General features: G+C 37.2%; 1 protein-coding gene across 1 annotated transcript; it reads right to left on the bottom strand.

The window, feature by feature from the left end:
* Positions 1-665: 665 nt before the first annotated feature.
* Positions 666-23,064, bottom strand: LOC115628648 (double-strand-break repair protein rad21 homolog). Its single transcript, XM_030524817.1, has 8 exons — positions 22,777-23,064; positions 22,429-22,719; positions 10,297-10,420; positions 6,436-6,612; positions 6,132-6,378; positions 4,577-5,324; positions 4,341-4,502; positions 666-974 (listed from the first exon to the last, which is right to left on the bottom strand). The coding sequence occupies exons 1-8, from the start codon at positions 23,032-23,034 to the stop codon at positions 849-851; spliced, it is 2,133 nt and encodes a 710-aa protein (XP_030380677.1). The 5' UTR covers positions 23,035-23,064; the 3' UTR covers positions 666-848.
* Positions 23,065-24,366: the final 1,302 nt, after the last annotated feature.

Below are 24,366 nucleotides of genomic sequence, written 5' to 3'. Positions count from 1 at the left end.
GCGGATATTAGAGTAACGTGCGGGACGTGCTCTAGTGTCTGCGTTTGGCTAACATGAGGATGAATCAGGATAAGTGTCAATTTTCCCACAAGTCCATACGTTATATGAGGAACCTGGTAACAGTGAAGAGCGTCCAGACAGATGCAGAGAAGGTGGCGACAGTACGTTGGAATGGCTTCGTGGTTTCGGTGGTTCGTGCCGAACTCTGCAACAATTGTCATCCCGCCGACGGATCTGGAACAGGAGGCATTTGAAGCCATCTAGCGACGCTACTGCCTGTAGACAGGCGCGAACGAATACAGGCTGGGAGGGATGCTTACGATAACATAGGCGGGCAAGTATCATCTACGCCAGTCGGTAACTGCAGAAAACCGAGTTCAATTACATTGGGCTGGCTAAATTTCATCGAGCCGGGTCGCATTGCAATCTGGGCGCTTGAGATGCAGAAGTACACGTTCGACGTTCAGTATCGCAAGGACGCCCTGAACGTGGTGGCCGACGAACTGTCACGGCAGAGCACGCGCCACGTTGTAGAGCACGCGCCGATGACTACAGCGATACTAATCCGGCCCAAAAGTGGGTACGAACCAGCCAACAGTCTCGCGATTTCGCTAAATGACTATACTAACGGGCGAATTCGTATAGAATAAAAACAATTTCAAAAATATATTACAAATGTATTTTATTTAATAATTCTACAACATCAAATATGCGCAATTTACAAACTTCCGACACACATAAAAGTTATTGACTCTTTTTTTTGTTGTCGATGAATTTAAAGCCCACTAGACTGTAAACTATATGTATTTTAATTCTTTGATGATAAGAGTTCCAAAGAATTTGATCTATTACAATTTAGGAGCTTCAAACATAGGACCCCGAATAATTGTAATATCTGCATAAGGAACAAGTTGCGTAATATGTAATGCTTTAAATTTTTTGAGTACAAGAAGGGAATAAAATTTTTGTGCGGCCTGAAACAAAAGGAAAAAAAATATGTCATCATTTTTGTTTCATTATATATAACTAACAGGCCTTGCCCGTCTTTGCTAGGCTAAGTATGATTGCTTAAAACAACATTTACTATATGCTGTTTCTCTTCAGACATTGCGCTCATTTCCAGAAAAGTCACTAAAGGAACTACCAAATAACAAGCTTGGGCAAGTGCAAAGTGCAATAAATACTATGTATGCATTTATTTATACGTATGTACATATGTACACATACTATGTATGTTTTTACGTACATACGAACATAAAGTATGTATGTTCATACATACATATGTACATATATGTACATGTTCCATACGTATATATAATAAGTATGTTCCATACGTACATATATTATGTATGTAGGATGATAGTGATATTCAGGGCAACTGATTTTTAGATTTAAAAGCGGTACATTGGTCACCTTTCTCAATTGAAAATATATAGAGAGGTGGTCATAAGTATTTACACAAGGGACATTTTTTTACATATTCCATACGACCTTTTTTGTGGTCGTTGGAAGTTAGTTTCGAAAAAAAACAAGAGAGAACGCTGCAGTCGAGCAAGCCCGACAGTCAAATAGCCTGTACTCTCCACAAAAATGGAAAATTAAAAAAAAAGAATAAATTAAAAAAAAATTAAATTATTAAAAAAAATGAATGAATTAATTAATTAATTAAATTAAATTAGAATACATGTTTATGTTCAGTTCTAACAGCATACATTTACATCACGTACCTATGCGTACCTGTACTCTCCACAAAAATGGAAAATTAAAAAAAAAGAATAAATTAAAAAAAAATTAAATTATTAAAAAAAATGAATGAATTAATTAATTAATTAAATTAAATTAGAATACATGTTTATGTTCAGTTCTAACAGCATACATTTACATCACGTACCTATGCGTCTTTATATGCGTGTATGTATGCAGCATAAAGTTGAACCAAAGCAGCAGCAACAACAAAAGCTGCCGGCAGCGCTGCAGACAGCGCATGAGCAGCGATTTTATTTATGGCTATAACTTTCTTCAGAATTGACCTATCATGATGAATCTTGGCACACGGACACATAATCACTAACGGGATCTAGCTACCTAATTTTAGTTCGAAATTCCATAAACTATGGGAGTTATGGAAAAAAAAACACGAATTGCGGGGGAGTGGGGGTATATCAGAATAAAAAAATAAACTTGACCTGCCTAGGTACTTTCTAAGATCCTTGCGCTCATACAGACGGACAGACGGACGGACGGACATGGCTATATCGACTCGGCTTGTCACCCTGATCAAGAATATATATACTTTGTGGGGTCTGCCACGCCTCCTTCTGTGTGTTACATACATGCGCACAAAACTTTCACCCTTTGGGTACAGGCCATAAAAAGTTTGCACATAGTTTGATTAATGCGGCAGAAGAACAATTAAGATAACAATTCATAATATAAGCAAAACAAGTAGAGAAGTTAAAAAATAAAAATAAAAAAAAACCCCATATTCTTCTTTTGCTTATATTTCTGTCGTATGAAACGTTATCTTTTGGATGTTCTTCCATTTGAATCTGTATAGATCAAAATATCTGACAATAACATTATTTTTAAAACAAGTAAAAAAGCTAAAGTCGGGTGTCCCGACTTTGAAATACTCTGTACATATGTTTACTAATTAAAAAAATTTACTAGAAAAAAAAAAGAAAATTAAAAAAAATTTGATCGATTTTACCTTTCTCGGTATTCGAACTCACGTAAAGGGTGTATAATTGCACATTTACATAGCAATTGCGTCTGTGTGAGTGTATGTATGCCTATGCGCATCTATTCGTGTCTGTGTAAGCATTTTCGCAGTCAACCAAACAGCAACATCAACAACAGCCGCGGGCAGCGCTTGAGCAGCGCTGCAGCAGCAAATATATTTATGGCTATAACTTCTTGGTAAATCGGTCTATCATAGTGAAACTTGGCATACGGACACATAATTACTAACTGGGGGTATGTGCAAAATTTTAGTTCGAAATTCCAAGAATTACGGGAGTTAGAGAAAATCGCATTTTCGGGGGAGAGGGGGGAGGAAGGGAAATTCCAAAATATACATTTTCTGCGTATTTACACAAGGCACCTTGGACTAAAATTTGGTGTTCCTAGGTCTTATGGTCTCCGAGATATAGGCGATTATACGAATGGAAAATCGGGAAAACCCCCATAGGGGGGAAGTGGGGGGGAAAATCAAAAAAATAAAACAAACTCGTATAGAATACACACATAACGCATCTTTGTGCAAAATTTGGTGTCTCTATCTCTTATAGTCTCTGAGATCCAGGTGTTCATACGGACGGACAGACGGACAGACAGACAGACAGGGCTAGATCGACTCGTCTTGTCACGCTGATCAAGAATATATATACTTTGTGGGGTCTGCCACGCCTCCTTCTGCCTGTTACATTTTTCAGTTCCCGCAAACCTCATATACTCTTGTACATTTCATGTACAGAGTATAAAAAGCTCCTATATTGGAATATGTAAAAAATGTTTGTTGTGTAAATACTTTTGACCACCTCTGTATATAACATAATAAGGCTATGTAATATACTCTTGTACATTTCATAAGAAAATGAAATAAAATGAAACATATCAATATAAATAATTGAACTGAAGTGTAATTACTTTTGACTCAAATTAAAATACTTTTGACTCATAGGCATCATTTCTTTTGCTTATATTTCCGTCGTATGAATCGTTATCTTTTGGATGTCCTTCCATTTGAATCTGTATAGATCAAAATATCTGACAATATTATTTAAAAAAAAGTCCTATATTAGAATATGTAAAAAATGTTTGTTGTGTAAATACTTTTGACCACCTCTGTATATAACATAATAAGGCTATGTATCGTTTGTAGTAAACACGGTCTCTTCGATCATTTTTGTAAAACTTATATATAAGTTATATATTATGCCCATTGCACTAAAATTCAACTCATAAAAATCATATTAGATTAAAATATTTTAAAAACAAGTAGATAGTAGAGAAGTCGGGTGACCCGACTTTGAAATTCTTTGTACATATGTTTAGAATAATTATAGAAATTAAGAAAATTAATTTTGATCGATTTTCCTCTCTGGTATTCGAACTCACGAAAAGGTTGTATAATTGCACAATTACATAGCCATTGCGTCTATGTGAGTGTATGCATGTCTATGCGTGTCCATTCATGTCTGTGTGAGGATGTTTGCATTCAACCAAAGCACCAACATCAACAACAGCCGCGGTATGTATACCTTAACAGCTGCTATTAACAGCCCAGATTTAAAGTGGAATAAACTATTCAAGTAAACATTGGTTTATTTTTAATATACCTGTTTCCTGGAATTCCTTAGAGTTAGTTGAGATAGCGTCAAATTTTCTTTGTTGGAAAAATGAGATCTAACTGCATAAAAAAGTTGTGCTGCTCTTTTATTTAAGACTCTTTCTTCGAATTGTTCATCTGTTTCGTTTTCCATCTGCTGGTCAGCCGTATTCTGGTTTAATTATTTGCAATAATGGGAAATAAAATGTTAATATCTCTACCACATCTATTATATATTATACTTACCGAAACTCCGATTGACGGAGGGAAATCATAATCGTTCCAGTCTGTAGAAATGTCACAAGTTTTGTTAGAACAAGATAGTCCAGTAGTTAGTCTTGCCTCATCTTCATTGAGAATCGAACTGAATTGGTCGGTTGGTAAATGAGGAATCGAATCAATATCTCCAATTCCTGAATGATGTGGAGTCATATGCCCATGATCTAACCCGACTGGTGTTAGATCGCCGTGTTGAAAATCGTCTCCCACATCGTGATGTGCATTCCTCGGTGTAAGTGGCAGGTCATTCACATTCGAAAATGTTTCCATTTCATTAAATGAAAAGACTGCAGGACTTCGTATTTTAACAAAATCTGATGTATCAGTTTGAGATACAAAAACTTCTTGATCTTTTGGAGCTATATCTAACGATATAGCTGTGATGCCTAATGTTTTCTCCTGTTCCCGGACAAGTTCCGGATCTGCCAAGCTTTGGATCAGAGCATCCGCAGGTGGAGCAGAAGTGGAAAGTGTTGATGGCTCATGCTTTCTCTTTCGACACTTCTTGTTTATAATAAATGTAGTTTCGCTTTCATTCATATACTGCTCTAACGATAACACTTCAGGTGGTGCAACGCATGTAAAGTCTTCGATCTGGGTCGAGTGTGATATCAAATGTCGGTTATAATTATTTAAAAGTGAGCGAGACGGTATCGTTCTTGATGGCAAGGCAAACAACTTTTCAACGCCACCTGTTTCCTTCCAATACATCAACCTTAAATATATAAATAAAAAGAAGAATATAATTATATTTTCACGCGAGTCTCGAAAACAAATTTTGTTTAGAAATTGTTTGGCGCAACGAGGGCTATGTCATTCTACGCTAATTATTTTTTACTGTATCAACATTTCACTTTGAAGATTAAAAAGCTTAACGCAATTTAGCTGTGTTTGCAGTGATCTCTTGCTCTCACTGCAGCGGCTGATCTGCGAATACAGTGTAGTTAACAGAAAACATTCTAGCAGAACCGGAAAACGACTTGACATAATTTCAGTTTGCCTGATCAGTGTAACCTTTATTGGAATTTTCGTGACTAATACTGTTCATACGAAATGAATACTGGTAGTTGGACTTGTCAATGTTGGTTGCTAGACTGAATATTTCTGTCGGAAGTACAACAGAATGAGTAGGCGGGCTAATAGAAGTTTAAGTTGTCGGACAGCACTGCCGCTTCGACAGGGGAGTGTTGCTGAGACTTCGTTAAGCTGTATATATGCTTCTGAAAGTGATGGATTTGCCGTCAAATAACGCCAGCATTTTGGCGCTCAGGGCTTCTTGAATGTTTAATTCTGAGACCCAGTTCAACGCAAGTCGGCAAAAAAATTTGGGCCAGAGGAATTCACTAAAAGTAAACTCATTCCAAAGCCACGACATATCTAAGCGACAGGCCAGAGAATGGCAAATATCTCTGAAAATACAAATTTGTTGTGCGAATCATAGGACAGTCCCAAGCTTTCCCAGCATTCATTCCAGGCACAACTGGAGGTCGTTATACTCCAATGAAAAATTGCTAGCACCTACCTTTTTGTAGGAGGGGCAAGATCTAGTGTTGTTAATATATCAGATGTATCAGCGAATTGGGCTTTCATTTCTTCTCCAGAAATATTCTTGACTTCATCAATTATTAGTTTTCTCTTCCGCTTCGCCTTCGTAGTCCCTCTGTATGCATTTGCATCAATAGGTGCTAGTGCAAAGCCTTCGTCTTCATTATTTATAAGAGTAGATTCATTTAAGTCTGTATTGCCTGTCACGTTGGCGTCCTCATGATCTTTAAAATAAAATTATTGAAATTTTAATGAAACATTTCGAATATATTAAAATCTACCAGATTTGTTGTTTGCGGCTGAATTAGCCAATGAAGATGCTGGAGATGGTGCATTATCAAAATTGTCAACTCCATCGTCGTCGTCATAATCTGCTACGTTGACAGCGTTCACAACTTTGCCTTCTTGAGCTGGTGGTGGAGGTTCTTCAAAAAGGTCATCTTCAAATAGTTCAGGCTCTTAAAGAAAAGTTTAGTAAAGAACGTCGAATTAAATCGAATAAAAGATATGAAAATTAAAACAAATAAATTGAATTTGTTCCGCCTTTACCACTATCTAATGAAACTTAAAGGAGGCGTGGCAATATGTATGTATATGTATTATTGATCAGGGTGTCAAGCCGAGTCGATATAGCCATGTCCGTCTGTATAAGCGCAAAGATCTCAGAAGGTACAAGAGCTATAATTACCGAAACTTAGTATCCAGTTGCCCATAAGCCCTAGGCAGGTAAAGTTTGTTTTTTATTCTGATACAACCCCTCCCCTCCCCCCCCCCCCCCCCCTTCCACGCTATTTCTGTTTTTTTTTCGTAACTCTTGGAACTTCGAAATCAATTTTAGTAGTGAAATCCAGTTAGTGCTTATATGTCCGTATGCCAAGTTTCATCATGATAGATCAATTATGAAGAAAGCTATATATATAAATATTATCTCTGCGGAAGCTCTGCCCGCAGCTCTGCCTGCATCTGCTGTTGTTGTTGCTGTTTTGCGTTATTTCTTTACTGCATACAAGCACGCATACACATGATTCTGATGTACATGTATGCTGTTGAACTTGTACATAAGCACTTATGTGTGTATTAGACAGCTGCATGAATGGCAAAAAAAACCACATTCGAATGCACAATGCTCAAAATGAGATGCGTGAATTAGAATGCAAAAGAAAACTGAAAGGAATGAATGAGTATACACACGTACAACTCAGTCGAAACGTAGAAAAACGAATTGAATGGAGTGAGAATACGAAAACTTAGACGTAGTTCTCGAATGATTCGAATGACAAACCGGTAAAGAAGAAAGAAAAACTGTAGTCAAAATGGTTGATATTTATATTTTCACTAGCAGGTATTGCCCGTCTTAACCCGGCTCAATATAATGTTTCCAATTGTATTTATTTTGTGTGTGCATAACCTACCCATATGTTTTCACCTTATAAGTTACCAGTATGATGGCATTTCAGGTATTTAAATGAACATTTTCTGTTCTTGACAAAAAATTGTTCAGTAGTCCGTTACATTTTTGTTCTTGCCAAACTATTTCGTTAAACGAACATGACCACTATAACTAATATTTTTTAAAGCTCGTTTTCCCCCCTTTGGAGCTAGTATTTTCCAAAAGCGCTTCTTAGTGCTCACTTTCACTATAAAAGGGATCTTGTGTCCAAATTTCAGCTTCCTAGCTTTTACCGTTTGGGCTGTGCGTTGACTGCCAATCAGTAAGTCAGTCAGTCAGGACAAACTGTTGTTTATATATAGAGATTTGTATTTATTTTATTTAAAATAAAATGGTATATCCAAAGGCTTTATATTCCTCAATTGCGGCCTTTATCTAAGAGTAGAGTAACTCGAATAAATTGAATGTTTTCCGATATGTCAATTGTTTCATTCCATTTTACGGTTCATTTATTCTAACTCATTTCAATGAATGTCGTATGCTATCAGACACAACACGCACTCATATTCATACAAATTCATTTCATTTTCAATGCTCCACTTACTCAACTAAATTCAATTCGATTCCATTCTTTTCAACGTACCTTATGAGTGAAGCCATGCAGTTGTCTAGTGTGTATGCATGTGTTCAATATTTTTATAGCATGTACCCAAAGGGTGAAAGGCTATACTAGTTTTGTGCGAATGTATGTAACACACAGAAGGAGGCTTGGCAGACCCCACAAAGTATATATATTCTTGATCAGGGTGACAAGCCGAGTCGATTTAGCCATGTCCGTCTGTCCGTCCGTCAGCTGTATGAGCGCAAGGATCTCAGAAGGTACAAGAGCTAGAATTACCAAACTTGGTATCCAGGTTCCCCTAAGCCCTAGGCAGGTCAAGTTTATTTTTTTATACTGATACACCCCCTCCCCCCCACTCCCCCGCAATTCGTGTTTTTTTTATAACTTCCGTAATTCTTGGAATTTTGAAATCAGTTTTAGTAGTTACGTCCAGTTAGTGTGTCCGTATACCAAGTTTCATCATTATAGGTCAATTCTGAAGAAAGTTATAGTCATAAATAAAATCGCTGCCCATGCTCTGCTTGCAGCGCTGCCCGCATCTATTGATGTTGTTGTTGCTTTGGTTTAACTTTGTGTTACATACATACACGCATATAAATACACATAGACACGTGATGTAAATATAAAACTGTACATAAACATGTCTTCTATGTATGTATTAAATAAATTTTCTTAATTAATTTAATAAATTAATTACATTTTTTTAATAATTTAATTTTGTTTTAAATATTTTTCTTTTTTGTGGATAGTACCTGCTATTTTACTGTCGGGCTTGCTCGACTGTAGCGTTCTATCTTGTTTTAATTTAATTTAATTAATTTTTTTTTGGGTTTTTAAGAGTTCTGCCGGCTTGACTTGAAGATTTGCGATGCTTGTAAACAGCTTAAACGCAGGCTAATTAGCTTGTTATTATACTCTGTACATGAAATGTACAAGAGTATATTAGGTTTGCGGGAGTTGAAAATGTAACAGGCAGAAGGAGGCGTGGCAGACCCCACAAAGTATATATATTCTTGATCAGCATGACGAGACGAGTCGAGCCCTGTCTGTCTGTCCGTATGAACACATAGAACTGAGTCTATAAGAAATAGGGACACCAAATTTTGCACAAAGATGCCTTGTGTGTTCGTTGTGCAAGTTTGTTTTATTTTTTTGATTTTCCCGCCCACTTCCCCCTATGGAGGATTTCCCGATTTTGCATTCGTAGAATCACCGATATCTCAGAGACAATAAGAGCAAGGGACACCAAATTTTAGTCCAAGATGCCTTATGTGAATACGCAAAAAATGTATATTTTGGAATTTCCCTCCCTCTCCCCCCTCTCCAACAATTAGTGATTGTCCATAATTCCCGTATTTCTTGGAATTTTTCATTGAAAATACCCCCAGCTAGTGATTACAAGTATGAGTCCGTGTGCCAAGTTTCATAATGATAGGCCGAAGTTATAGCCATATATGTATATGTGACAAAGCAGTGCCCGCAGCTAATGTAGTGTTACTGCTTTGCCCAAACACACATAAACACACCCATACACGCATAATTATTTTACATATATGTACTTGTATGTACAGAGTATTTCAAAGTCGGGACACCCGACTTTAGCTTCTCTACTTGTTTGTCTATTAGTACATGCGTGTCTTTATGTGAGCATGTATGCATTACAAAGTTGAGTCAAAGCAGCAACAACAATAACAGCTGCGAGTAGCGCTTGGGCAGAGATTACATTAATGGCTATAACTTTAATCCAAATCGAGGGACATATGTACAATCACTAACTGGATGTATTTGCTGAACTTGGTAAAAAATAAAAATTCAATGAATTACGGGAGTTATAGAATATTATTAATTGCGGAGGAGAGGCGAAAGGGACGGAAATTCCGAAATACACATATTCTCGGTATGATGTCTCTAGGGTTTGTGGGAAATTTGGTGTCTTTAGCTCTTGTAGTCTCTGAGATCCATACGGACAGACTTGGTAGGGTCTGCCACACCTCCTTCTTCCTGTTACATTTTTAACCCCCCGCAAGCCTATTATACTCTTGTGCATTTCATGTACAGACTAAAGACCATACATTTTACGTTAAGAGGTTTTAGATTAACCTTTATATGAATAGTGATGTTTGTACTTACGTCCAAATGAGTCGCCAAATCCATCCCCATCAAGCCGAGAATTTGTTATTTCAGTTTCTATTAATCGAATATTTTGATCACTTGATCTTACATCTGCTAGAACGTCGTCATCAAAAAGTTGATCCTACGGAAAAAACAATTATAAATTAGTTTATAATTAGCCGGTCTTGCCAGTCTTTGCTTTTTCTTCTAACATGTGCTCATTTCAAGAAAGGTTTCTTTTAGGAGCAACCCAGTAGAATATAACTATCATGATTACTTTGACTTACATAACTACACATGTGCACATATTTACAAGGCGTGTTCCAAAGTAAACAGGACTTTAAAAAAAAAAAACAGAACAAATGGTTTTTTCGGAAAAATCAATTTATTTTACTCAAAATAGTCTCCTTCTGCTTCAATACAGCTTTTTGCACGATCCATGTCGAACGAGTGTTTTAGCTCGTTGGCCGGTATGGCCGCCAGTATGCCGGTGCAAGCCTTTTGAATGGCATCTACGTCTGCATAACGCTTGCCTTTCATGGGCAAATGCATTTTTCCGAAAAGGTAGAAATCGCACGGTGCGATTTTTTGGGTTTCGGCTCGTCCGGTGCCTTCCATTCAGCACTCTGGCGTGTCGTTTTGGGATCATATTGGAAACACCACGTTTCGTCACCAGTCACAATATTGTATTGTATTGTATTGTAAGTTTTTTAATGACGTCCTTCGAATGTTGGATTCTGAGCAATTTTTGGTCGTCAGTCAATTTGTGCGGAACAAACCGTGCACACACCTTTCGTAAGCCCAAATGTTCGGTCAAAATGCAATAAATCGATGTTTTGGAGATGTTCAATTCCATTTCCATCAATTTCAATGATGGTGATTTCGGCTGATTTTTTATGAATTCACGCACAATTTCGATGGAATTTTCGGTGATCACGAATTTTGATTGGCCCACATGTTGATCGTCATATATGTATTCAAAAAAGTTTTACCAATTTTAAAACAAAATTTAATGTTGGCTCTTTGTTCGGAGCTCATATTCGCACCGACAAACATACTGACACTTAAAACGCAATAACTTCACTTCCAATCGATGAAATGTCATGAAATTCTCACTGGACAATCGGTAAAGATAGCAGATTCTAATGCACCAGTCGACATATAGATAGCGCCACCAGGAGGCGCTGGACTGTTGACGCGGTATTCTTTTGTGCCCCATTTTTTTTACAGGAAAACTCCCATATTTCAGTCCCCAAAAAAAATTTCAAAAAACCAAGTATACAGTTTTTTTTTGGAATTTTTGAGAGTATACAAGTTAATCAGGTGAAAATTGTAGATTTTTCATACAAACGTTGGAGCCTGTTTTCCTCTTTTGGAGCTCGAATTTTCCAAAATCCCTTCTTAGTGGGCACCTACGCTATGAAAGGATACTTGAGTCCAAATTTCAGCTTCCTATATTTTACCGTTTGGGCTGTACGTTGATCACCAATCAGTCAGTCAGGACAAACTGTTTTATATATGCAGAGATATGTATACTCACGTTTAAATTTAGAATACAATTCTTGTAATTAAACCTTTTAAAACCAATTAGCGAAGCGGAGCAGCAAGCGAATTGTAAAGACACATATAATTATTTATAACCAAATGCTAAAGGCAAAATTCTCAAAAATAAAGTGCCGTTACCTAATACGCAGCAAAAATAGTTTGTCACATATAATTCTTTTACTGAGGTAATTCAATAACTTTTAATTTTTCGGTCTCGGTGGTATTTCACTGTCGGGCTTACTCGACTGCAGCGTTCTCTCTTGTTATACCCTGTACCCAAAAGGTATACTAGTTTTGTGCGAGTGTATGTAACACACAGAAGGAGTCGTGGCAAACCCCACAAAGTATATATATTCTTAATCAAATTCGCAAAACTCCTAAAAAAGACTAGTTCGAGTGTTTTTTCAACGCACCCTCACTCCCCCGCTACAACTGATTTTCCATAACTCCTGTATTTCTTGAAAGTTTTCATTAAAATTCGTGGAGTGGAGGAAGTGGTCGGTTGTATGGGAGCTATGTGATATATGGGTGCGATCTGGATAAAATTTGGTCAGGTGATGCAAAACAAAAAAAAAATTTGTACTAAGAGTTCATTCTGAATCGATCAGTTATATGGGAGCTATGTGATATTTCAGTACAATAGCTCCATTATAAATATTTTTGACCGCTGATTCCATACAAGACCGACCACTGGCAATGGCAGATTACACGACGAAATGAAGCATTCCAAAACAAGTAGTCACTCGAAGATCGCTAACTACCTATTTCCAGACAGCAGCTACTTCCCACATCTGATCGTGATAATTATGTATTATGTCAGCCGCAGAAATGACTTCTATACAAGTAATATCACACATCCTGGAACATTCGTTAAACTAAGTATGTATTGTTTTCAAAAGTTATTACCTCTCATGTACGCCGATTTAAAAATACAAGGTGCGTTCCAAAGTAAATAGGACTTTTTGAATCTAGCGCCCCCTGGTGGCGCTATATATATGACGACTGGTGCATTAGAATCTGCTATCTTTATCGATTGTTCAGTGAAAATTTCATGACATTTCATCAATTGGAAGTGAAGTTATTGCGTTTTAAGTGTTAGTATGTTTGTGTTATCGGTGCGAATATGAGCTCCGAACAAAGAGCCAACATTAAATTTTGTTTTAAAATTGGTAAAACTTTTTTGAGGACATATATGACGATCAACATGTGGGCCAATCAAAATTCGTGTTCACCGAAAATTCCATCGAAATTGTGCGTGAATTCATAAAAAATCAGCCGAAATCACCATCATTGAAATTGATGGAAATTGAATTGAACATCTCCAAAACATCGATTTACCGCATTTTGACCGAACATTTGGGCTTACGAAAGGTGTGTGCATGGTTTGTTCCGCACAAATTGACTGGTGAACAAAAATTGCTCAGAATCCAGCCGATTGTGACCGATTATTTGAACAAAAATCACATTTTAACCATTAACCACTCGCCGTATTCACCTGATAAGGCACCGTGCGACTTCTACCTTTTCAGAAAAAAGCCATTTGCCCATGAAAGGAAAGCGTTATGCAGACGTAGAGGCCATTCAAAAGGCCGTATCACGCGGCAGTACGACGGAACATAGGCGCTTATTCAACAACGCCCTCAAAATGTATATTAGCGAAAGCGGGTCTGCCAAACATAGCCACCAAATATTTTCAAGCTTATACACGACATTAAAATATCGCATTGTTGGAACAAAATCAGCCCATCTCCACCATGGAAACTACGCAATACTATCATTAATACAGCGTTGCATAACTTCGTAAAATCCACTACATTAAAAGCTATATTTCGGGAACTCTTTACAGGGGAAACTGGAAAATACCCAAACTGAAGAAGACTCTACACCAATGGATCAACATCAGATACAGCAACAACCTTTGCTGTCGTTGACCAAGTCGGATCCATTATATCCTATGGCTATCTCCCTGAATACTATTCCGTTTTTACAGACGAAGCTGTAGGGATCCTAAAAGCCATCAAATACGCGGTGTACCATAAAGGCAAACACATCATTTGCATCGACAGTTTATCCACACTCCAAGGTGTAGCTAATCTACACAACACAAACAATTTTCTATCTGGGATCCGTCATTACGTTATCCAAAACCAAAACAATGCTTCCTTCTGCATGTTACATACTTTGCACAAATCTAATATACCCTACGGGTACAGGGTATAAAAAGAAGAGATCTATCCGGAAAAATTCTGAAATGGCAACTCTTTAATAGGCGTTTTCAAAATCCACAAAAAATGAATGCTTGAGTCGAACGAGTTGAACTCTTAAATACGCTGAAATCAAATAATAATATTCAAGGTATACGTACATAAGTGGTCATTTCGGTCATGCGGGCATGATTGTAAATACAACGTTCGATCATTTCTTGCACGCAGGCAAAACGTTTCGGTCACCGCCTCATTCTGAGTCTTTATAGTTGTGAGTAGAGCTGACTGGTTGGTGAGGATTCGTTTAAAACCAATCATTGCTTGCATTCATTCAAGAAGTTTCGGTCACAACCGCTCACTCCTGAGTTTTTGCAGTTTTGATTCGAACTGAGTGTTCGTTGAGTGCTCGTTCGCAACCAGTCATTGCTCGTCACTATACCCAAATGAAATAATCATACCGAGTATGACCGAAAATGTAGTACTCGTTGCAGTTCTCTGGTAAGTATGTATGTATGTACATATGCTTATGATTTGTTCCAATTGATCTCAATAAATTATAAGATGTTATTATTTAGATATTCTGTTTATTGCATTCAAACTTCGAGGTTTCAACTTTCGAAAGTTTTACCACTAACCATACAACATATAGATGCTTCATTTCATACAACGAAAACGTCCCATCAAAATTATGAGCGACAGCTCCCATAGCTGTTCGGGTATTTGCCGAATAGGAGCTGTCGCACTTCGGCTAACCCGACTGGGAGCTGTCGTATTCGTGCTCCCTGTGAGCGAATTTCATTTCATTCGCAGAGAGGCAGTCAACAGCGACGGTCGATCAGTGCCGCTTATGCTCTTTGAATGTGTGCGTGCACATATATATGAACATGTATACGTTTATATGTATTTGTTCTTTTGCTGCATTGCGAGCAGTAGCTTCGCTTTTCGTTTTCAGATTTTGCCTGCTACATGGGCATGAGAATTTCATACACTGTTGCCATCTTCTGTCGCATGCGTATGCAAGTGAAGAATGCCTATAAAAGCACACATACATACATATGTGTGTATGTGTGCAAATGTAGTGTTCATATGCAGACAGTAGCCTTGACATTGTCATGACCTACCTCAACTTGTATTTATGCACAAGCAATTATGTTGATCGACTATTTCCTATTTTTGTTTGATTGGCTTGCATATTAATTTAAAAATATTTGGTAAAAATGTCAGTTGGCATTCAAATCAAATTAATTTAAAAATATTTTGTTGAGTATTTTGGTGAACTTCCTCATAGTTATTTTTATTGTTTGGCCGGCTGCCGGCCAAACAATAAAAATAAAAATATTTTATTTAATTTAATTTATGTTCGTGGTAAAAATGTCAGTTGGCCGATATTTTATATTAAAATATGTACAAAATCTTGTAAAATTTTTAAAACTGGTGTAATTAAATAAATAAAAATACATATATGTTTATATGTATGTATGTATGCACATCTTTTTATAATTCAAGAAATATTTTTTTAAATCCGCCGCTCAAATTTGTTACCGATCTAATAATGTATATGAGCAAACATATTAGATCGGTATCCAGGGAACACCACGTGGAGGCCATCAACATTTTAATGGGGTCCTAAATTAATTAATAGGACCTTTGAGTCGCATTGAAATGACTTAATTTCAACAAGAGAGAACGCTACAGTCGAGCAAGCCCGACAGTGTAATACCCTGTACCCAGGTAAACTTCCGTCACTGAGTTATATGCGCCCATAGCAGCAGCAAAAAGAGGAAGAAGAAGAGCGAACTTGTTGCTGCAGTTTGGGGAGGTTGTACTGGCGAGAATTTGTTTCGCTAACAACTTTTCTTAGAATTGACAGAATTAAATAAAATTTAAACCAAAAGTAGATAATTGTATATAGATTGCGTGTGCAGTTTGGCTTATGCAGCTTTTGAAATGTGGACAGTATTGACGAAATTCTGTAGCGGGGGAAGGGGGGGAAAATTCCAAAAAATAAAATAAACTCGTCCTTTCTCGGACCTAGGAGAATCTGGATACCAACTTTGGTTATTCCAGCTTTTATAGTTTCTGAGATCCTCGCGTTCATCCAGACGGACGGACATGTCTAGATCGATTTCTCTCGTCATGCTGATCAAGAATATATATACTTTATGGGGTCGGAGATGCTTTCTTCTGAATGTTACATACTTTGCACAAACCTAATATACCCTTTTTACCCTACGGGTACAGGGTATAATAATTAAGCAGTAGAATTTTTTCTTACTTTATGTTTAAATAGTTGCAAATATTTACTTGTAAGTTAAAAAACTAAATAAGGTAATATTAAGTGGGGAACATGGATTTGACTTAATTTCAAATACTTATAGTAATTAAAATGTTATGCATTTTTATACCCTGTACCCAAAGGGTGAAAGGGTATACTAGTTTTGTGCGAATGTATGTAACAGGCAGAAAGAGGCGTGGCAGACCCCACAAAGTATATATATTTTTGATCAGGATGACAAGACGAGTCGATATAGCCATGACCGTCTGTCTATCCGTCTGTCTGTATGAGCGCAAGGATCTCAGTAAGTACAAGAGCTAGGATAACCAAAATTGGTATCAAGATTCCTATAAGCCCTAGGCAGATCGAGTTTGTTTATTTTTTCTGATACACCCCCCCACTCCCCCGCAATTCGTGTTTTTCCTTATAACTTCCGTAATTCTCGGAATTTTGGTAGGTACATCCAGTTAGTACTAATGTGTTTGTGTGCCAAATTTCATCATGATGGGTCAATTCTGAAGAAAGTTATAGCCATAAGTAATATCGCTGCTCATGCGCTGCCTGCAGCACTGCCGGCAGCGCTGCCCGCAGCTGTTGTTGTTGTTGCTGCTTTGGTTCAACTTTGTGCTGCATACATACACGCATATAAATACGCATAGGTACGAGATTTAAATGTATGCTGTTCAAACTGAACATAAACATGTATTCTAATTTAATTTAATTAATTAATTTTAATTAATTAATTCATTAATTTTTTTTAATAATTTAATTTTTTTTAAATTTGTTTTTTAATTTTTCCTTTTTGTGGAGAGTACAGGGTATTTTACTGTCGGGCTTGCTCGACTGTAGCGTTCTCTCTTGTTTTACATGTACATTTAAGGGTTTCAAAATCTTGCAAAATTTTTAAAACTGGTGTAATTAAATAAATAAAAATACATATATGTTTATATGTATGTGTGTATGTATGCACATCTTTTTATAATTCAATAAATATTGTTTTTTCTTTTTTAATTTGCCGATCTAATTTGTTACCGATCTAATAATGTATATGAGCAAACATATTATAAACAAGTTGGCAGCAAGCAGACGTGTTTTACTTTCGCTCCGAGAAAATTTAAAAATTGTAAAGTTAAATACAACTTTGTATATTCACGGTGAACTCTTATGAAAACGTGTGCAGTTGTTATCACAATTTAATTGCGCGCCCTAAAGAATTGCTTGTTTTTAAATCAATAAAGGCTTCTTAAAGAAGCAACAACAAAAAGTGCTTTTTAAGCGCGCAAAGTTATACAAACAGACTTTACAACACCAATACGTAAACACTCACACTCAGCTAAAGTCACACAAAGCATAATTGCATTAGCGCTCAACCATTCACTCAAAAAAACACAGCGTAAAAACAACTCAAATTACACCTAACAACATGGCACCGCAACCGAACAAACGCGCGCGTGAAAACACCACCACTGACCTCAAGGAAGGCCGCCAGTCAGAAGCTATATCAGCAAAGATACTGGCCATGATCAATCTTCGTTTTGAGGAGCAGGCCAGCCTAATCACCACCAAGATGGGAGATGCTGAGCAGCGCATCCTCAACGCGCTGCTGGAGCGATGCGACCATTTGGCCGGTGAAGTGAAGCAACTTCATGACAGGGTGGACAGTCTAAATGAGAGGATGAACATTATGGAGCGCGAGGTCGGAGATCTGCCTACGTTAAGGGAGCGGGTCAGGGTGTTGGAGGCGAAGCTCGCTGCGCAGCTTAACGCCAATGCCGCCTGTGATATACGTGTGCATGGAGTTCCACACGTGGAGGGTGAAAATTTGCGTACATTATACAATACCCTTTGCTTTGCTATCCCCATCACACCACCGCCGAGAATACGTGAAATCTTTCGTGCTCGGAAAACACAGGTATCTGAAGTCGATCCCGACATTATTATTAAATTTGAAAATTCGAGAGAAAAATCCACGTTGCTGAAGGCAGCTGCAGCATACCGTCGCGAACACAAAATGCCGCTGAACTTGCATATGTTAGGCTTCGACTCTCCGGTCCCCATATACATTAATGACCAGCTAACAAGGGACAACTACAAAATCTTAAAAGAAGCGATAAAGCTTAAGAAGCAGAAGCATGTAGTTGCTGTTTTCTCACGAAGAGGCACAGTACACGTGAAGCGTAGGGAGAACGAGAGCGCGAAGCCCATACTAAGCAGAGACGAGCTTTTAAAGTTCGCTCACTGTAATGAGCGTGAGTTTCGCTCTCCCTCTGACTCTAATTCTGCTCTGGAAACCAATGCAAGCTTTTACTAATAATATAAGTTTTAAGTTTCACTTTGCTAAATTGCTCTTTCTATATACTCTATATTGTAAATGTACTTGTATTTATAGTGTGCAGACTCATCAGTGCTTTTGTAAGTTGTAAAATGCGTGGGCGTCTGATTACTTTTCCGAATCCATGCCAGATGACCTAAGTCATATGTCCACAGCGAACAGTCGAACTATTATTCGAGTTCTATGCAAGCAAAAGAAGTGTCTACATATGTGCCACCTCAACGCACAAAGTCTTGTTAAAAAAATGGACGAGTTTAGATATTTATTTGTCAATTCCAACGTCGATGTAGTTTGTGTGTCTGAAACGTGGTTTGTTTCTAGTCTTAGTGATCAATCTATATGTTGTGAAGGGTATAATGTCTATCGTTCTGATCGTGAGGGGCATGCGGGGGGTGTGGCCATATATATAAAAAACAGTCTGAAATGTCAGATGATTAGCAAACAGCCGTTGGGAAGCAATCTGAATATCTGTTCTTGAAAATAACAACTCGCAGCAATACTGAAAGCATCCTTGTCGGATGTGCTTATAGACCAAACAAGTTAACGGATTATAGCGATTTCATGAGCACATTTCACTCGGTTTCTCTAAAACACAACAATATTGTCCTAGCTGGAGATTTTAACAGCAATATGTTAACCGAACATCACCTGAGGGACGATATGATCTCTCTTGGCATGGGACTAGTAAACAATACTTTACCGACACACTTCTCCAACACTTGTGATTTCCTCCTTGATGTTCCTCCTTTTTGTTAATGACACTGAAAAAGCTATCCTGTTTGACCAGCTTTCTGCACCAGCCTTCTCTAAACACGACATGATTTTCTTGACGTATGACATCTACAAAGATCAAAGTAACCACGCAATCTCTTTTAGGGACTTTAGGAATATTGACCATAGGCTATTGTATGAATACTGTGATAACTTAAACCTTGACGAAATATTTACTAAGCCCACTGTTGACGAGCAGCTTGAACTTTTCAATAAACACATTCAGCATCTTTTTAATACCTTTGTGCCACTGCGATACAAAGTTATCAAGCCAATCGAAAACGAATGGTTCAGTAGAGATATCGGCTGTGCAATAAAAAGCCGAGATCATGCATACAAAAAGTGGAAACGCTATAGGACTGCGGCTTACCTATTGCATTATAAAAAACTTAGACGAATAGTAGGGCTGAAGATCACAAGTGCCAAACGTGCCCATTACTCTGCCAAATTCAATTCAGCCCTATCATCAAATCAGGTTTGGACTGAGCTAAAAAAGTTAGGGATTGGGAAATGTAAGCCTTCTTTAACATCTGACGTAAACGTAGATGCGCTTAATAGCAAATTTGTAGATTTAGATGTACCTGAAGTCCACGAAAACGCGTACCTGAACCACACTTCGCCGCTAAATTGTGATATTAGTTTTAGTTTTATGTGTGTACGTTAATGTGATGTTTTAGATTCCATCGTCAAAGTGAAGTCAAACGCCACTGGTCTTGATGAAATTCACCCAAAATTTTTAAAATTTTTACTCCCTAAAATCTTAAAGCATATTACATATATTTTTAACTCCATTCTTACAACCTCATGCTTTCCGTACAAATGGAAATTCGGAAAAATAATCCCTATACCTAAGGGAGACAATGAATTTCGGCCAATTGCCATTCTTCCATTTCTCTCAAAAGCATTTGAACAGCTAATGGCTAACCAAATTACTAACTTCTTGGTAGGAAAATCATTATTAACTGACAAACAATCGGGCTTTAGAAAGAATAGAAGCTGCATAACATCACTGTTAAAATTACAGAGGACATTCGCAAGCAAGTCGACAACAGTATGGTAACTTTTCTTACACTTCTTGACTATTCTAAAGCTTTTGACACGGTAAACCATACCATACTTTGCACAAAACTAAAAAGACTCTTCAACTTCTCTGACTCGGCAATAAGTCTAGTGCAATCGTACCTATCCGGTCGCCATCAAGCAGTTGTCACCTCGTGTAGTTTTTCGTCTTTTATGTCAATAAAACGTGGTGTCCCACAGGGATCGGTGTTAGGGCCTCTGTTATTCTCTATTTATGTTAACGACCTTCCACGTTTCGTGTCCAATTGCGAGATTCACATGTACGCAGATGATGTCCAGTTATATGTTAGTCGTCCGTTAAATAGAATAATAGAATGTGTTAGTGTCTGTAATGACGATCTGTTAAAAATCAGTGAATGGGCGAGAATTAATGGTCTTTAGTTAAATCCGAAAAAATCTAAATGCCTGGTATTATATAAAAAGAAAATTAACTCACTCAATCTAGAGAAATTGAAACTCAGCAATGAGCATATCGATTATGTCAAGAAGGCAAATAACTTAGGAATCACCATCAATGAGACTCTATCCTGGCATAATCACGTTAACAATGCAGTAGGCATCTCTCTTTGACGCAGAATTTCCTCCCAGGCAAACTCAAGCTTCTTATTGCAAAGTCATACCTGATACCCTCATTATTTTATAGGATTGAGTTATTTGGAAACTGCGATGCCGCAAGCCAGAATAAATTAAAAGTCGCCTTCAACAGCATTGCGCGATATGTCTATAACATTAAACGAAGAGAATCTATAACGACATACGCTAACAAAATTTTTAACCTGACTCTTCACTCGTGGATAAAACTTAGGACTCTAATTTTCTTGCATAGAACCATTAATCGTAAAGAACCGAACTATCTGTATAACATAATCTCATTTAATTCATCAAGAAGAAACAATAATATAGTTTGCGAGAGATATAGATTATCCAGTTCAGAAAAGCACTTTTTCATCTTTGCTGTTCGTCTGTGGAACGAGCTACCACATAACTTAAAAATAATCAGCAACGAGACGCATTTTAGAACTAGAATTGAAGCACACTTCCAAGAGTATAACTAATTGAAAAAACAAAAAGCACTAAACCTATACTATACATTTACATTCATTAGGCAACTCTCTTGTACCAATTTAATGATAACGATAAGAGCAAAAGAAAAATCACCTTAAATTTACATATGTATTAATAATAATATAAAAACAGGAAAAAACCGAAAGAAAAACAAGCCTTAAATTTATGTATTAATAATATTAATCTTATAAAAATAGGTTAAGTAGGTTATAAACATCACTATTCATTTTATCTAAGAAAATTGCATACTTTGTGACTAGTCCATTATTTTATAAGAAATCTTCTTGTCGTACTAGGAATTAATAAACAAACAAACAAACAAACATGAGCAGCGATTTTATTTATGGCTATAACTTTCTTCACAATTGATGAAACTTGGTACATGGACACATTAGTACTAACTGGATGTACCTACCAAAATTGATTTCAAAATTCCAAATATTACGGAATTTATAAAAAAAAAACGAATTGCGGGGGAGTGGGGGGGTGTATCAGAATAAAAAAAATAAACTTGACCTGCCTAGGACTTAGGGGAACCTCGATACCAAGTTTGGATATTCTAGCTCTTGTACTTCCTGAGATCCTTGCGCTCATACAGACAGACGGACAGACGCACGGACGGACATGGCTATTGACTCGCCTTGTCATCCTGATCAAGAATACATATACTTTGTGGGGTCTGCCACGCCTCCTTCTGCCTGTTACATACATTCGCACAAACTAGTATAGCCTTTCACCTTTCATTACAGGCTATAATAAATTGAGTGTTATAGTAGAGCCGGCTTGGCTGTGAAATTCCTAGTAAATACAGTCGATATATAAAACTAACTATATTTGTGTTGTGTACTATTACGATAGCAAGTTTTTGTGCAACTTACATTTATATTAGCAGATAGTGGCCCACGCATTATCTCTGGCGTATCAGCTTCGAATCCAATGTCCCCAAAACCATCGTCTTGTAAAGATAGTGACAAGCTTCCGTAATCTTCACGCATTGTGATTTCATCTGCTCGCGATTGATTTATGGCGAATTGCGCTTCAATATCGATGTCATTTAATTCAGGTAAGGCAGTATCGAAATCATGAAAAACTTCCGGTAGCGTAATAGCATTAACATTTGCTTCTCTGTGTCCTTCTGGCAAATCCACCATTCCCGGGCGAAAGGCCATCTATATACAAAAAAAACTATTACTTTGCCAATAAAATTATTTTGAGCAGCGGGTTACCTTAATCTTGACAAACGCCTCATTGCAATCTGCCAACAAATATTTTGCCTTTCTTGAATATATGCGTACTACACCCAGCAACAAATGCCCCGAAGTACGAAGCGCCAATTTCACTTTGGGTTGTAAAATACCTTCCACTGATTTTTCAATGTTTGTCTCAAATACATGAGCTTTTGTAATTTTTTTATCCCAATGCGCAGCAAGCCAAATTCGAGCTAAAGGCCCTTTTTTGGCCAGTATAATATGTTCATAAAACATTTTATGGACGTCACTTCAAAAAAACACGATAATAAAAAAAATGGCTGCGTACTAAAATGAGTAGAACATATTTGCAAATACATCGATTTTTTTTTAGCATCATTGATGTGTTTGAACATGAGTACTCGATACATTCAGGTTTTTGTTACCGCACAATATATTCATAAATGTATGCGTCTAGAAACGAAAAATTGGAAACCATTTTGAAACAGTTGAAATGAAATAAAATCAATAAATTCATGGGTGCCACAGAAATCTCTACCGCCCAAGTTACGCTTCAAATCCAATTCTCAGTGCCACAGAAATATCTTTTGGGTTTGAAATCTCATTTGATTTGCCAGGAGATTTGATTAAAAACATTACCAAAGAAATTTTTTCATATAAAAAATATTATTGGAATATCAACCTTATAGTTTTTCTTAACAATGTGCATAAAAATATTTTGTAAATCCTGTAAATCACGTATACCATGTAAATATTATTAAATAAGCAAATTACAAAATCTATGGTTAAAATTCTAGCATACACACATAGCATACGAATAGCAATAGAGCAATAGAGATGTCCACTCGGCCCAAATACAAAATTAAATTGTTCGAACTTTACATTTTGCTGAACTAAATCTTATTTTGTAATTTGAACGAAAGGTGTTCTTGTTTTAAATAAGAACAAAATAACTGTGTATTAATTAAGCAAACTTCTGTGCAGACAGGTCTGTGTGTTAGCGAAAATTGGCAATAAGCGAAAAACAAAGTAAGTAAATTTTTTAATTTTAATTTAATTTCAAATGCTAGTTTCTGCAAAACATAGATAGTCATAACAGAACGAAATTTTAGTCCAATTTATGGAATCACACCCCGACATTGCCCAAAATTCCGTTGCGGAACCTAAGGAGATTTCTGTGGCATCCCTAAATGATAGAATTTTACAGGGTTCGTAAAATGCACACAATGCACGCTGCTGCACACGCTTGCAGCGCTGCCGTGTGCAGTGTCGTGCAGGCCGACAAAGGAAGGCAGTGTGCAATTGTGTGCCAGAAGGCAGCGCCCGAGCGCTCGATCGTGCAGCCAGGCAGATGCCGAGCGCTCGTTCGTGCTACGCAGGCATATGCATGTGCATATATTTCAAGGTGGAATGTGCGTGATCTCTTTCACTCTGTACCTGTCGTCTATTCCGTTTTAGCTTCACCCAGCTATTTTGCCTACATTTGCACAGTGGTAACTGATACGATTGAAACTACCGTGGTGTTGCAACTACTACCTATTTATTCCCATACCAATAAGACGTGCAGTTCGTTAGAATAGTATAAAATTAGAATACTTGTAGTATAAA

The sequence above is a fragment of the Scaptodrosophila lebanonensis genome, unplaced genomic scaffold (assembly GCF_003285725.1).
Source record: "Scaptodrosophila lebanonensis strain 11010-0011.00,11010-0021.00 unplaced genomic scaffold, SlebRS2 tig00000122-arrow-arrow-pilon, whole genome shotgun sequence".
NCBI classification, from domain to species: domain Eukaryota; kingdom Metazoa; phylum Arthropoda; class Insecta; order Diptera; family Drosophilidae; genus Scaptodrosophila; species Scaptodrosophila lebanonensis.
The sequence above is the reverse complement of the archived record's forward strand: the minus strand, read 5'-3'. Positions and strand labels throughout refer to the sequence as shown.